Source organism: Solea senegalensis, linkage group LG15 (genome assembly GCF_019176455.1).
Source record: "Solea senegalensis isolate Sse05_10M linkage group LG15, IFAPA_SoseM_1, whole genome shotgun sequence".
Lineage (NCBI taxonomy): Eukaryota > Metazoa > Chordata > Actinopteri > Pleuronectiformes > Soleidae > Solea > Solea senegalensis.
This window is the reverse complement of record NC_058035.1, coordinates 11,004,563-11,019,264: the sequence shown is the minus strand read 5'-3', so window position 1 is coordinate 11,019,264 and position 14,702 is coordinate 11,004,563. Positions and strand designations below refer to the sequence as shown.

The 14,702-nt window shown below is 42.0% G+C and overlaps 1 protein-coding gene across 11 annotated transcripts in view; it reads right to left on the bottom strand.

The window, feature by feature from the left end:
• The window catches only part of ablim1a (actin binding LIM protein 1a), a 39,668-nt gene that overhangs the window by 21,843 nt on the left and 3,123 nt on the right, over positions 1–14,702 (bottom strand). The window contains exon 1 of one of the 11 annotated variants that reach the window (XM_044046493.1): positions 13,221–13,281. The exons of 1 other annotated variant lie outside the window; for it this stretch is intronic. Coding sequence is in view for 9 of the 10 variants with exons in the window: in XM_044046500.1 (XP_043902435.1) it covers positions 11,279–11,513 (235 nt within the window). In the remaining variant the exon portion in view is untranslated. Of the gene's footprint in view, positions 1–7,323; positions 7,545–11,278; positions 11,784–13,220; positions 13,282–14,702 lie in introns of those variants that run through there. 9 more of the 11 variants (XM_044046500.1, XM_044046501.1, XM_044046494.1 and 6 more) reach the window with 9 other exon arrangements.

Below are 14,702 nucleotides of genomic sequence, written 5' to 3'. Positions count from 1 at the left end.
GGGAACCAAGCTTTTCTTTAGGTTCGTTTGCCAATCCATACAGTAGATGTTGAGAAATTTCACGACATAATGCACATTTCTGGTGACCTTCTGGTGGTGCAAGACAAAAAGTCAGATAGCCCGATAGTAATAGTATTAGTAATAGTAGTGAATGATCAACCTCGATGGAACTGCAAGGAAGTGTCTTCAATAGTAGTCTTAATCCTGCCGTCCCTGAAGACACTAATGTGACAACAACCTGTATTAAAATTAGATTTAACGCTCAAGTGTCTGAGTAAAGACTGAGTCATCACTTTAATAATGTGAGGTATTATGACAGCCACTCATGTTTATATGAGACAAAGAGCTATGATCAACTTATTTCCATGCAGCTCCATCCATTACCATATTTCTATCAACAGTATGTCAGAGTGTGGCCCACCTCAGAGACAAGTCAGGCATTAATGTGAAACTATTATGGGACACAAGTCATCAGCTTTGTCTTTCACATTCCGGAGCTTTACGGCAGCCTCCTTCTCTCTTTCCACTTTCTTTCTCCTTCTCAAACAAAGATAGACACACAAACACGTGCGCGTGCACACACATGGCAATAGTCTTCAAGGCTAAACTAGACACCACCAAAGGCACAGAAATAGCATTATTGCTAATCAATGCTCTTCCAAACAAAGCCATTACTCTGGATTATTGATGACTTGGCCTTGCTTGCAGTGCAATGACTTTATTGTAAAATCAAATCAGAAATAATGCCCAGTCCTCAGAACTTTGCTTTTTAATGAGATACTTCAGTAGTGTACAACGACCCCCATCCCAACCCCAAGGCAGTGTAAAATGTCCTATACCAATTTTGCACCAGTCTACTCTTAATTACTTCCGCCAAGGATTTCAAGTTAACAGCAGCTTTTGATTTAAATTTTGTGGCAATGAAAATCGTGGCTCAAGGAAGAAACTTAATTTTTGGTGATTTTGTTGGTGTTTTAGATGTGGATCTGCACAGTGACAACAGTAGATGATGAAGACAGGATTGCAGGAGGGACGCAGAAAAGAATGTGGGTATTTGAGGGGGGGGAGGGGAGAGAGGATCTGTCTCCCTGGTGTCGCTGATGTGATTACACTCAGCAGGACGATGAGTCATCTCTGGGTGAACCAGACAACTGTGACAGTGAGGTTCAGCAGTTCTCTGTGTGACTTTGCACCTCCATAGACAAACACTGGCCATCTAACCCTAACCTGAAAATATCCAAACTTAACAAGTCATTTTTAACCTCATGCACATGCTGAAACGTCTGAAAGAAAATTCCAGTTAATTACACTTAGGGTCCTTTATCATAATTGTGTAAATCGTTTCTACTTCTGGAACGTGAGCACATAGATGTCACTAATGATGCACTGAACTTAATTAAGCATTAAATTTAAATGCACTACGTGAATCACCGAACATTCATAAACTCTTTTCTCAGTCACCACCACCTGCAAAACACTATTCTTTTGCAGCAGCACGCTTCGAATGATAACACACTTTCTTCAAAGCACTTAGAAACAAAGTTGGGTTGTTGTTTTTTTGCTGCATTGATTTATCTAAAAAAGTCTTTTATGTAATGCCCTCTCTGTTGTTAGTATTTTGTAGTCCAGTGTGCTAAGAGTGACAGCGTTCGCTTCCTGAGTGAAACATGTGTGATGTGTTTTTGTTGCTGAGAAAGTCGGTCGGTAGGAGAATGAGATGAACTGTTCAGTTGAGACTCATGTCGGTGATGCAGTCCGTGTGAGGAGGTTTGAAAAAGTAGCTTCAGTATTGACCAATGCTTGTTAGCAAATGACAAAGTCTGTAATATACACTATGGTTTATTCAAGAAAATGAATGCAATGCCATGCAGACACAAAATAAAGGTTGGATAGACAGACTAGTGGTGTAGTTCAATAATTTGAACTACACCAAAAAAGGTTTTTGTACCATTAGCAATTATCAAACTTATAATTCATCAGATGAAAAAATATACCCGTAACTGTTGACTTCAATATATATTTTAATTAGACGACAAGGTAGTTTATTTTGCTTCTAACACACTGTAGTTTCACTCACAAAAAAGAGAAACACTGACTTGATGCAAAATCAAATCATGACAATCACTACTTTTCAACACTCCTCAAATGTGCCTCGAGCTCTGAACTCGACACTGACGTACATTATCATCACATCATAGGCTTGACCTAGTGAAGCCAGCATTTGAACAAAAGGCCCCTTTCACGGCAGATAATTCTAAAAAGACCACAACATAGAACAAAATGAAGGATGTGCCGAGGTTCCATTTAGCTTCCTCAATTTGAGGGTGCAGGCTGGCTCACTGTCAAACTGTCCTCACCACTTGAACTGAACAGAGCCATGGTTCATGTTATCAGTGGCACCTGCGCTTTCCTGCTAAGACCTATCAAACTGTCAGTTGAGGAGAAAAAAGCCCATGACAGAAGACATGAAGTGACATTAGCAGAAACGCTGGTCTGGTCTCCTTCAACTTCTGAAGAATGTGTGCTATTCACAGTGGGTCACTATGAGATTAACCTTTCACGTGACACTTACTCATTTGTGTCCAACATCAATGTAAGATAAGCTTTAAAGTGTATATTCTACTTTATTGTGGTGCCAGCAAACTCTCCATGAGCCTGCTTCTATTCCTGAGCTACTATTTTTAACATTTCTCTAGAGTGTTGCATGGGGGGACGACGACAACCCAAGATGGAAAAGTCAACATTGCCAACGTCATAACAGAACAGTTTGACAAAAAAAAAAATCCAAGACAGATGTTTGAAGTCAAATCACAGAGGATCTAACTCGCAAGATTTGGATGAGAATCTATGGAAACTGTGTTTTCACTCAAACCTGCCTCTCCTACTCAACTCACTGTTAAATTTGAATCTGAATGAGCAACTTATACCATTAATTTGGACATAAATTTCAATAGTCAAACAAGTGACTTCACGCTATATGAAAAGAATGACTTCAAACATTTACTTATAAAACATCCATTAGAGTCTTTGGGTTTTTCGAGCTGGTAGCAAAATGGTACTTGATTTGCTGGAATGTGGATATTATATAACACTATAAATAAGTAAGCACAAAAAGCAACCTCAGCACAGAGCAACTTAACGGTGAAATAAACAGTAGTAGAGGTTGTTTTTTTTCCCCCGACTGCTGCACACATTCCTCATTCTAGGCTGAATGTGTTGGGGCTGTGCTGACAGAGTGGTCTGTCCTGCCTCATCACCGGGGGATAAAGTGACTGATATGAGCCTAAACACACAATGAACACACACACAGCATGTATACACACACACACTCACACACACAAAGTGTGTGACATTACACTGACTTACATTCATTTCCTGAAGACTTACACTAAACTTATTCATAACGACTACTGGCCTAACCATACAACATGTCTGCACCTTAAAATGTAATCATTTATGTTGTCTACGAACATTTGATTGTGTAAATAGATTTAGGTTAGTCCCCACAACATGAGTAATACCTGGAACACACACACAAAGCCATGGTGCTGAGGGAACAATAACCAGCAGACCATCCTAAAGCGAAGCGCAAAGGAAAGGGGGGAGTGCACTCTCTCCACCCCCACCCACCACCCAAAGCTGTATTGGTGATAATAAAGGCTGCAGATGATCCTCTGGAGGTAAGGGAAGTCGGTCCCTGAGGACAGATTTCCATTTATAACACGTGTCATGGCCTCAATGGTAAATAAAAAAAAAGGGCGGGGTTATTGACAGAGAATGCAGGATTTGCTGAGGAAGCTTCCAACTTTATTCCCTTCATTGAACCTAAAGGAATATACAACTAAAAGCAGTTTGGAAAAGCCCTGGGAGAAGAAGGAGGGATCTTATGAAATATTCACTCGCTTTTTGCCTTTGTTACGGTAACATCCACAGACAGTAGTGTTTCCAGTACAGACAGAGAATGTGTGCCAAAGTGTGCATGTGTGAGTAGGACCTTTCCCAGCATGAACACTGACCTTGTCAGGACCAGTAGATCTCTGTGAGACCAAAACCAGGTCCTAATGAGGCAAAACCCCATTCCTGTGGAAACTGGTTACGTTTAGGGCTAAGATTTGAAATGCTGATATGTTTGATGAATGGAAATCAATGCAGTTCCCTTTAACACACACACACACACGCACACAGGTTTGCACAGTTATCCTTTTAAAGGTACTGTAACGATACACTGCATTGATTTCCATTCATTTGGACAGCCTAAACAAAGCAAAGCCTAGCCTTAACTAGTTCCTCAGTGATGAAGTTCTGCCTCTTTTGGACCAGGTTTTGACCTCCAGGAGGACTACTGGTCCTGACAAGGTCGGTGTTAAGCCAGAAAAGGTCCTAAAGAAGACACATACACACACACACACACACACACCAACACACACAATTCAGTTTCAAATTCATTTTCAGATTTCCAAAGGGCATAAAAGATGCCCACCAATAAAATCCAAAAATCTAATTGGTGTCTGAGTGTGTATTGGGGGGCTTGTGAGGGGGGTTGTGAGGCTCTTCATCTTTCAGACATAACAAGAAACTCTTAACCCTCCCCTTCATGAATATTTATGGTGGTATTCTCCACCTCCCCACCCCTAAACTCCACCACCAGCGTCCCAAACAAAGCACTTCAAACACGGGCACAAATTGCAGGGGGGACTCTACTGGCAGCCACCAGGCCACCCCACCGGGGCCCCCAACCTAGAATGACTAATCCTCAGGGACCTGGGTTTCAAATAATGATCGACAGTGAACGGTTAGACACTGCAGTGCAGAGCATTAGTCGTTGGTCAGGTACACAACAATGGCAATATTAACAATGAAAGAAGAGACTTTCAGTCCTTCTTGAACTGCAGAAGCTGATGAAGGCCTTGAATCTTTGACTCGGAATGACAGATCCACACTCCTGTGTGAAATGTCCTGTGAAAATGATGAATAGCAGACAGGGAAGATGTACGTTCAAGACTTCCCTGTGTGTTTCTTTAATGTGATTCTCATGTCTCCCATGTTGTCTTAGCCTGTATGTTTTAGGTCAGTGAGGCCGACCACTTATCTCATGTGTATGTTGTGGTCCTGTGATGGCAGCTGTATAAACACTGTGTGTCCATGATGGTGTGCTTCACAGTGATGTCTGTGAAAGGGGTTTAGCTCCTCTTTCAGGGTTAGACAGTGGCAAGCTTCAAAGATGAGGCACCACTGCAGTTTGTCTGCAGCACTCTGTGAGATCACGGGAGGCAGAGGCACATGACACCAGCTTTAAAGTTAAAAAAAAATAATAAAAAAAATGCTAAGATTGTGAATGCAGGGACTTCTGGGAGTTGGCATTTCTTGCCACAAGGTAGACGACATATGCAGATGTGAAGATCTCATTTCCCTGTCAGCGGAGCCTCGAACACAGTTCAGTGCAAGCAACATGACGAGGAGGAAAGTGTATGAGTTAAAGAGTGTAAATGCACAGGATGTGAGAAAGAGGGAAAGTGTATGAATCAAAGAGTTGTAATTCTTAGAAGCTTGAGTAAATGAAGGTAAAGAAGATCAGACTACCTTTGGTGCACTTGCCCGTAATAAATTACAAACTATTTTGAGGGTATTCTTCGCTTTGGAAATAGGACAACTGCCTGCACATACGCACACACACAAAACGCTAACACTGCAACCCTGTTATCATAATTCATCTTCCTGAGCACACAGTGTAATTCACTAATTTGGTCAGGTGTGCATCCTGATGGTACCGAGCCCACCTGGCCTCAGACAGGTTGCATAATGAGATCCTTGAAGGATACACAATGAAATCTAAAGTTTGCGAAAGCATCTGCAAAGCTTTCTGTTTATAGCAATGGAAACCAGAGGCCTCCAAATGCCAACGTGAACAATAAACCCAAACAAGCCTCCTGCCACTGACAGTCCCACGAGTCGGTAGGCGCGGTAGCGGGTTAAATAAGACAGAAAACTTTCAGAGAGGGATTGTCAAAGATGAACATGTGGCAGCCAGAGGTTATGGGTGTTCTGCCAACAGGGGAACGTGATGGCAAAGGCCTTTACTTTGTGGCCTGTGGAATCCACATCAAGAGAACAGCTCCAGAGCTGGTCACCGCCTCTAAACCAGAGTCAGATTCATCAACAAACCTACAAGTTCATATTTCTCTAAGCGTGCAGTGATGCAGTGAACATATTTTCAGACAAAACACAAAAATATCACATGCCCACAGCAAGAAGACAAACTTTTTCTCCACAAGCTACAAAATGAAACCATGAAACATCCAATAAAACACGGTGCTGAAATATCACGCTGGTTAATTTAAGAACCCACTAAGAGACTTGAGTCAATATAATCATCGGGGGGTACCTCATCTCCAGCTCCTAACAAAATCTACTTCATTTTTTGTACCAAGTTGGCAGAGAATGATTATTACTTAGGACATTATTTTCCTTTATTATTTATCTAATGCAGAACTGCATTTGCATCACTGTGCTGTGAGTCATACTGACAAACAATGGTCGACCTCACATAGTTAAGTAAATGGCTGGGAATGTTAATATCTATGGACTGTGCTCCCTCAGTTCACCTAATTCATCCCACGCAGCTGCGTGACCCCAGTTAAAGGTGGAGAGACAATCATCTCGTTCTGTTAACAGGACACTATAAACAAGGCCACAGCTGACAACAATGGAGTATACCTTTTAGATCGTCGCCACGGCAACGGCTGCAGACAGAGTGAAAGGGAGAGAGAGAGCGAGGGACATAGAGTGCACAGCTCTGCGCAGTGTAGATCCCTACATTTGTGCTCCACTTTTCCTCCCCGTGTGTCACCTTTTTATTCAGCCTCCATTTTACAAGAACTCATGGAGCTGAACATTTACACATTTACATTGAGCTCCTGCACAACAAGCCGGATGCTTTGTTCAAACACACATTTACATAAAGCCTGACGCTGCCAAATTAAGCTGACTCCAACTCAAGCATCAGCTGCTGTGTGTCGAGAAGGGCGTAGCTTGGTCACGTAGTTAATGGAGAGAAAATACGTTTCATTCTTCCGGGCAACACATACCATGTCCAGATTCCCATCACTGTATCATGTATATCCACACAAACAATCAAATCAGGAACTGAGGATTCAGTCAGACTGAAACAGACAGACACAGCGGCGGTGCAGATCCAAATGGGCATGCTGCACATCCTCACATCCTCACACAGTACAGCAGTCATCAACACCACAGGCAAAACAAATCCTATGAAGACACACAAACACACACAGACATGCTCCATAATCATCACCACTGAAATACCTTTTTCTTTGACCATGACCATTGGAATCCAGGTAAATCTGTACCAGAAAAGGCTCAAGGAATCAGTCACTAGCAACACAGGAGCTGCTAGTCTTCCTTTAAGTCAAGACAGCTGCTGACACACACACACACACACACACACACACACACACACACAGAGGGAGAGAGAGAGAGAGAGAGAGAGGTGCTATAGACTCTTCCTGACAGTGTGGGCTTTACCTCCCAACTGCCCGTTTTCCTCCCATCCCTCTCCTCCTCCTTCTACTCTGCCTGATCCTCCTCCTCCTTTTCCTCCTCCTTCCTCCTATTCTCCTCCTAGTCCCGCTCTCAGCCCCTCTGTTGTGTGAGCCGCCTCCTCATTGCAGCAACCAGGTGGCTGCTGCTGCTGCTGCTGCTGCTGCTGCTACTGCTGCTGCCTATGCTTCACCAAAAACAGTAAACCCAAACCAACACAGACCCCATTACTGACAGAAATAATGCAGGGAGAGGACACCACGTCTCCTGCTGTTAAACATCACTGTGACACTTAAAGTACCACCTTATATACTGTGTACTATGGTTGTCAAAAATTAAGATACTGATAATAATTAATTTTTTTTTACAAATCTTCTCACTAACTCAACCCCATGAAGTGCAGAAATGATTGCGTATGAATAGTTCTAAATTCTTCAAGTATTCAGTAAGTGTTTGAAAATCTTGTCCTCACATCAGTTTGATTCTAAAAGAAATCCTACAAAAGTATAAGACTTTATGACAGGGCAGTAGGTGGAATTCAATAAGCATGATTTCACCACATAATACCAGGAAATATAGTACCAGGGAATAATTTCTCATGCAGTAATCTACCTACTTTAAAGACTAATAACAAATGTATAATAAAAAATGTGACTGCATGGGCGTTGATATAATTTTTCAGCCAGAGGATCACATTTGAAAGTTGTAATCGCTAAGCCACTTCTTCTTCTCACTCTCTACGGTCACAGGGGATGATCCGCATATTTGATTGATCAGATTTTTACACCAGGTGTCAACCCAGACACAACTAAGCTGGGGTCAATTTAGAGTGTCCAATTAACAATGAGCAGTGGGGCTTGGGAACCTCGCCTACCCCTTAATCTGGCGGGGATTTGAACCAACAACCATCCACTACAAGCCAAATTAGCCTCCACTCTGCCATGGGCTGTTATTGCTATGTCATTTTGTTTCATGCCAACTACTTGGACAAATACAATATTGTATATTGATACATGGTGTGGCTGCAGTATTTTGTAGTTTGGGTATTTGTTATTTTATATTTGATGGTTATGGTAGCAAATTTAATTATTAAAATTATATAAATGACATATTAAACACAGTATTTAATTATATATATACATATATATATATACACAGTCATATATATTATATAAATAACAAACACATTATCCACAAAAATGCTAATAAAAAAAGCACTATTTAAGAATATTAACAATTAAAATCATGGAAATTAAAGGTCATCTAGTCACACTTAATCAACACTGACCTGATCATCATGCAGTGCCACATTTTGTGGCAGGCTAAGTTGCTAATAACCGCACCACTTCCAGAATGAGCTTTGTATTAATATCTTTATTGGATCGTCTGGAATCCAATTACAGAAAGCACGGGAGAGGGTGTTCCTGGTTGACCCTGGTGAACACACCAGCTCTTATACGACTCTAGAATGGCCATATGAATGGTTGACATCAAGTTTTTCTACATGCATAAAAAATGTATGGAAACTACTTTTGTCTGCACTTTGTGTTTTTGCAGTATGCTAATGTGAAACTGCATGCTACAACTCTTCCATCTGCACACTTACTCTACGTTTATGGAAATATTTACACAAAAATGTGGCACAGTGCCCCAAAATACAATAAAATGTGTTAATAAAGCTGTTTCTTTCACTATATGATCAAAGTATGATAATTTTCACCTCAAAAAAAAGGCTTAATATTTGATGTTTTTGAACAGTTCTATGAATGACCAAGAGTTAATCAGCCATGTGACATTAGCGGATATTAGTGACCACACAGTTACTGATCAGTGTGTACCGTGCTAAAGGGTCGAGGGATAGTTTCGCATCAGCACCACCTCTGTAATTGCTGAGACAAGGCAGCTGATTATGCATTCAGGAGGCATTCATCCACTGCAGCGTCAACTGTGCCACCTGCTGGATACACCCATCAGCGTGCAGTTCCCACAGGGGCGTTTTCTTCTAATGGAGACATGCCAGTGAGGCGAATGGTAAAAATAGTTTCTCCAGCACTCCACCCTTTTTTATTATGATGGGAGGAAAGTATATAATGAGTTTGTGATGACTGAAAGTCTGAAGACCTGTTCTTTTCCAAATACTGGCATGGTCAAACCATGTAAGAAATCAGAGTTTTACTATGCGGTTACTAACTGCTAAATGCCTCACAAATATGTACAGTTACTGTGTGTAATGGACCTATTGTTATCTCGCCTGCTTTAATAGTCTCTGTGGGAGCTGCTGGACAGTCATGCCACACAAGGCCTGCCAAGAGCAATTCCTGACTCACAAAGCCTATTATCCGTGGATGAAAGGTTTCTACTGTATTTGGCTCACCTATGTATGGTCTGTGTTTGACTGTCCATTAATAACCTGAAGAGGTCACTGAAGACGGCACAGCCCTTAATATTAGTGCAGATTAAACACGGTCATCCATGTGCATCCACTACACATCAGCAAAACATTCAAACCACAGTGCACACCACAGTGTCTAAACTGTGCATAGGATTACATTTGAAACTGAAAGACTATGCACGTGTTGACACTTGTAGCAACACATCATATACACTGTGTAATGATTTGCAAATCCACCAGACATTTAACTTTGCATGGGAGTTAATAACCAAGATGGATTGAACTCTCATGGTGAACAGGTGGTGTCTCTGGATAATGACAAGAACTTCACCAGCTTGTTTCTATTTCTAAATGGGCCACAAAAGCTTTTGAACAGAAAAACGTTGCTGGGTTTAAGCTTCGAGAGAGGCAGATGTCACAAATAAAAAGTCAAAGGTCAATACAGTGATGACTGGGGTTTCTTTGTGAATTTGAAAGTGTGGCAAACTCACTTGAGAACAGACACTGTGTCTCAAAAATGTCAAGTCTCTGTCAAGGCAGCGGTCACTGAGCATAGGAAGTGGCCGTGATCAACTGTGACTTCTGTGATCATAAATGACCTGGGGCTGATGCTGGTTCGCAAACAACACAGTACCGAGCAATAATGATTTTACTACTGTGTCTGTCTGGCATTCAGTCAAGGAATACATAACATCAGGGAATCTCAATCTATCCTCATGCCCATGTTATAATCATGTTGTAAGCCGCTAAAGTCCCTACCACATGTACTGCTGTTTGGCAGCATCAAGCACGTTTGCCTTTGAATATGGATTTGCATTACATAACTATGGAGAGGATGATGATTAGAATATTTTCGACATTTGTTCCAGGACTTTTTGGCATTGGGAGTTACGGTTGCGTAACTTTCACAGGAGCTTCCCCACATATTATACGCAATATACACACAGGTCAGATGAAACAATGCTTTAAGGGGTGTAATCACTCACTGGCATTCAAATAAAATTAAGTAATTGAAGTAATCAATTCACTTTCAGACACCTTCTCATTGACAGAATGGAAAGCAGAGAAGCACACAAAACTCAAACAACAGCCTCTTGTAGTGTTAGAAAAACAGCTGATGAAGTGGGACAAAATGGAACGCTATAACAAAATGTAACATAACTTCATTAAAAGTAGCATTAAATGCCAATTAATGGTCTCTAAACACAGAGCAACGTACTTCCATTTTAATAGCCATATTGAATTTCTTGAGCTGACTGAAAAAGTCAGCCAAAGCTGGAAAGGACAGCTGTAAATAAAGATTTAAGTACATCTTCGCTCCTGTCCTACCTGCATTGAATTCAGTCAGCTTCTCACTTAGATAAAAGTCATTTGGGTTGAGGTAGGGCATCTGTTCCACATACTGCTTTGGAATGAGGTACAGGACCTCAGCCACATGCCCATCCTCGATGATGGACATGCGCTTGACGGAGCTCCTGCGTTTCACCTGCACGCGGTCGACATTCTGACTGTGGCTGGAGCTGCACAGCTTGCCCAGGCTGTTCAGATTGGGTAGAGTCGGCATGGTGTCCAGCTCCCTTTACACTCTCCCACAGAGCAGCGTGATGGACAGCAAGTATGTGTCGCCCAGGGTCGGGCTCGGATCAGCTCTAAAGTCCAGTTGTCTTTGAACATGAAGGATGAGGCACGAAAGAGCCAGAACTTGATGGGAAACTTCACAGAAGCTCAGCATTACACTATGGAAATATCTGGAGAAGCCTTTGGTGGAAACTCCTCCTGTTAAGATTCCTTCGCCTGTGACACCAGATGTACAGATGAAAATGGAGAGCCACTGTGGAGACGCCAAACATGGAAGCATGGAAAGAAGCTTACACTTTTAGTGTCTTCTGCACAACCATCCCGGTGCCTTAAGCAGCTTAGAGCTGACGTCCAGCCTATGATTATCTTCTGGGTGGAGTTAGCTCCACATCAGGTTGGCCAAGCATACACTGGGAGTCTCTATACCTTGTGAGACTCCTGTACATTCACATCACTGTTGTGAATATGAAACTACATAGAACTACAGTTTCCCTTAATGCATGTGACGATAGTAACACCCAGCTTTAATCCAGATATCCATTAGGGACAAAATTGCTTTTAGGGTAAATTACGTTGGAAGTCTGCCCGTTCTTTACAAGGTCAGTAACAGCAAGGTCATTTCAGCTGCCAACAATGCACAACCCCACTGTTTATCATCATTAGGATGCTTTAAAATAAAAGATGGTGTAACTACATCAGCATCGGGGTAGATAAGGCATTGCATCATGATGGATCACTGGATAAGGCAATAGGATTTTGGAATATGTAACTAAAAAAAGGCATGTTGTCCATTTAATCTTCTAATACTGGGGTGGATTTGTTTCTGCAGAAACTTCCAGAATGTCGTCTTAAGAGGCCAACTCCATATAACCATCAGCCAGCAGTTTCATTTGTATGTGCACTCAATGATGCATTTACCTTCCTTGGAAATTAGAATTCAGTGTGGGGTGAAAAGTTAAGAAGGAGCCTATAAACAAACTGAAAAACAACATAACCCCACTTTGCACTGTTGATGTGTTTTAAAAACAGCCATGAACATTATAGTTTTGTGAGAACATGACCACACCACAAAGACGTTGCCAGCTCTTGCACATACACAGATTAATGACTGAAAATTCCTCCATGATATGTGATATATTAATCAAGACCGGTGAGTCTAATCATAGTTATCTTCTTTCTCCCACCAAACTACATAGATGTGATGAACAGCCTAGCAAACAACAGCATAGCACAAAACACCATTATTGTATGGAGATGTTGGGCTCAAGCTACACTTCAGATTCCTCTTTGTTTGACAGGCTGCGCAGACGCCGCTCGGCTGAACATTTACATCAGGGACTTAACTCGTTTGACCTAATTTACTTTCACCGAACAAGCACCATTTTTTATTCTCAAAGAACAGATAGTAAGCCAGTAGACGACCACTCTTACTCTCACACATGCAGACGCACGGACCTGAGAGCACCTAAGGACATGCTATTCTGCTGCAGTAAGCCACTGCCCTCCAAATGTCACATAACTACCCACACTCCTGCACACCGAACCACACATGCACACAAAACAAGACTGCTGCCTCTGCACGCAGACAAATTAACAACGCAGGAAAATTACATCCCACATATCTGTCTCTGTCTGTCCCGCTCCGCACAAGAAGAAACACCCCCTCCTCCTCTTCATGTTTCCTCATTCTTACCATCCAGTCCGAAGCAGGAGGTGATTTTTTGGGCGTAGTTGCAGATCCCATCATAACCAGGCTGCTGCCTCGCCGTGTTCTTCTCCTCCATCTCTACACACACACTGTCCAGTCCAGTAGCACTTTTACTCCTTCCCCTGCTCATCAATTATTCAATCTTTTGCCAGGACACATGCATGCGCGTGCACAACAACCCTTCTACAGGACATACAGTACACACACACACATACAGAGAGAAAAGTGCTGATGCAGAGGGTTGCGCTGCTGGAGCACGAGCAGCCCTCTCCACTGGTTGGATAAGGAGGATGCATCAGATTAGGTTACTGCAGAATGGAGCAGTGCATCAAGGAAAAAAGTGAAACATTGATGGGGCAGAGCAAAACTGTATATTTACTAGGTTATGCTATATAAAAAAAATTTCCCCAGACACAACACATCCATAATATGTGATGAGTACATTAAGATAAGATTACTAAAGATGGGGGTTAAACAGAAAACATAAACATAATGAAAGTTACGTGACGATAAGCACTTATAGATGAATATTGTGATGATAAATCTCAACAAATTCCTCAAGACTGAAACTTATAAATAAATAAATAAATACACCAACGCAGCACACTTTACTACGATGACAATGACTCCAAAATCATCCAATCATGTAAAATGACGTGTGGACACCGGAACGTCCAACACTGACCCACATATGTGAGGACTCTGCTGTCCAATGTGTTGTTTTAAGATTCTGCCGGGGAGTGGAGACCACGGGCCAGGATGAACAATAAATCCACTGACACAGCAAACCAAAAAAGGGCCGAAACCCCCAGCTATAAAACAAACGAGGAGATTATGATAAATGGCGAGGCTTGGAGGGTTTCCCAGACCAGGGGGGAAATTGTATGGTCAAAATTTGATAAACACCATCCCTCAAATGCCACTCGCGGGGTGACCTTGAACAGTTCACTGCACCCCACTGATACACGGTCATTAGTGGCTGCCTCAAACTGAGCAGCTCAAAGTGCAAATAATATGTGATATATATGCTCTGTCCACATATTAAGTATAATAAAGGTTGTATACATTTATGTTTGTGGAGATTCTAGGCGAAAGTAAACATCACAGGAAATATGATGACACTAAAAGGCTCACATGGAGTTGAATGCCCACGAGGGTGCATTATAAGTGACTAATAGAAGGACATGGCTACCAAGGTAAAAGCTGATGCCTCTGTGCTGATAAAAGGAGTGGGGGGGTGGGGGGACTGCAGGTCTGAGAGCACAGTAATGGCTCACGCTTACCAGTCAATTGGAAAAGGGGCTGGCACGCACTCACGCACGCACACACACACACACACACACATACAGTATATCCACATTAAGAGGGGAGAGCTTTTATATGAGGGATAAAATCAAATGTTTGACTCCCATGTGCAGGGGGGTGCTACTGTATTGTACATAATAAATAGGCAATAATTCAACAACA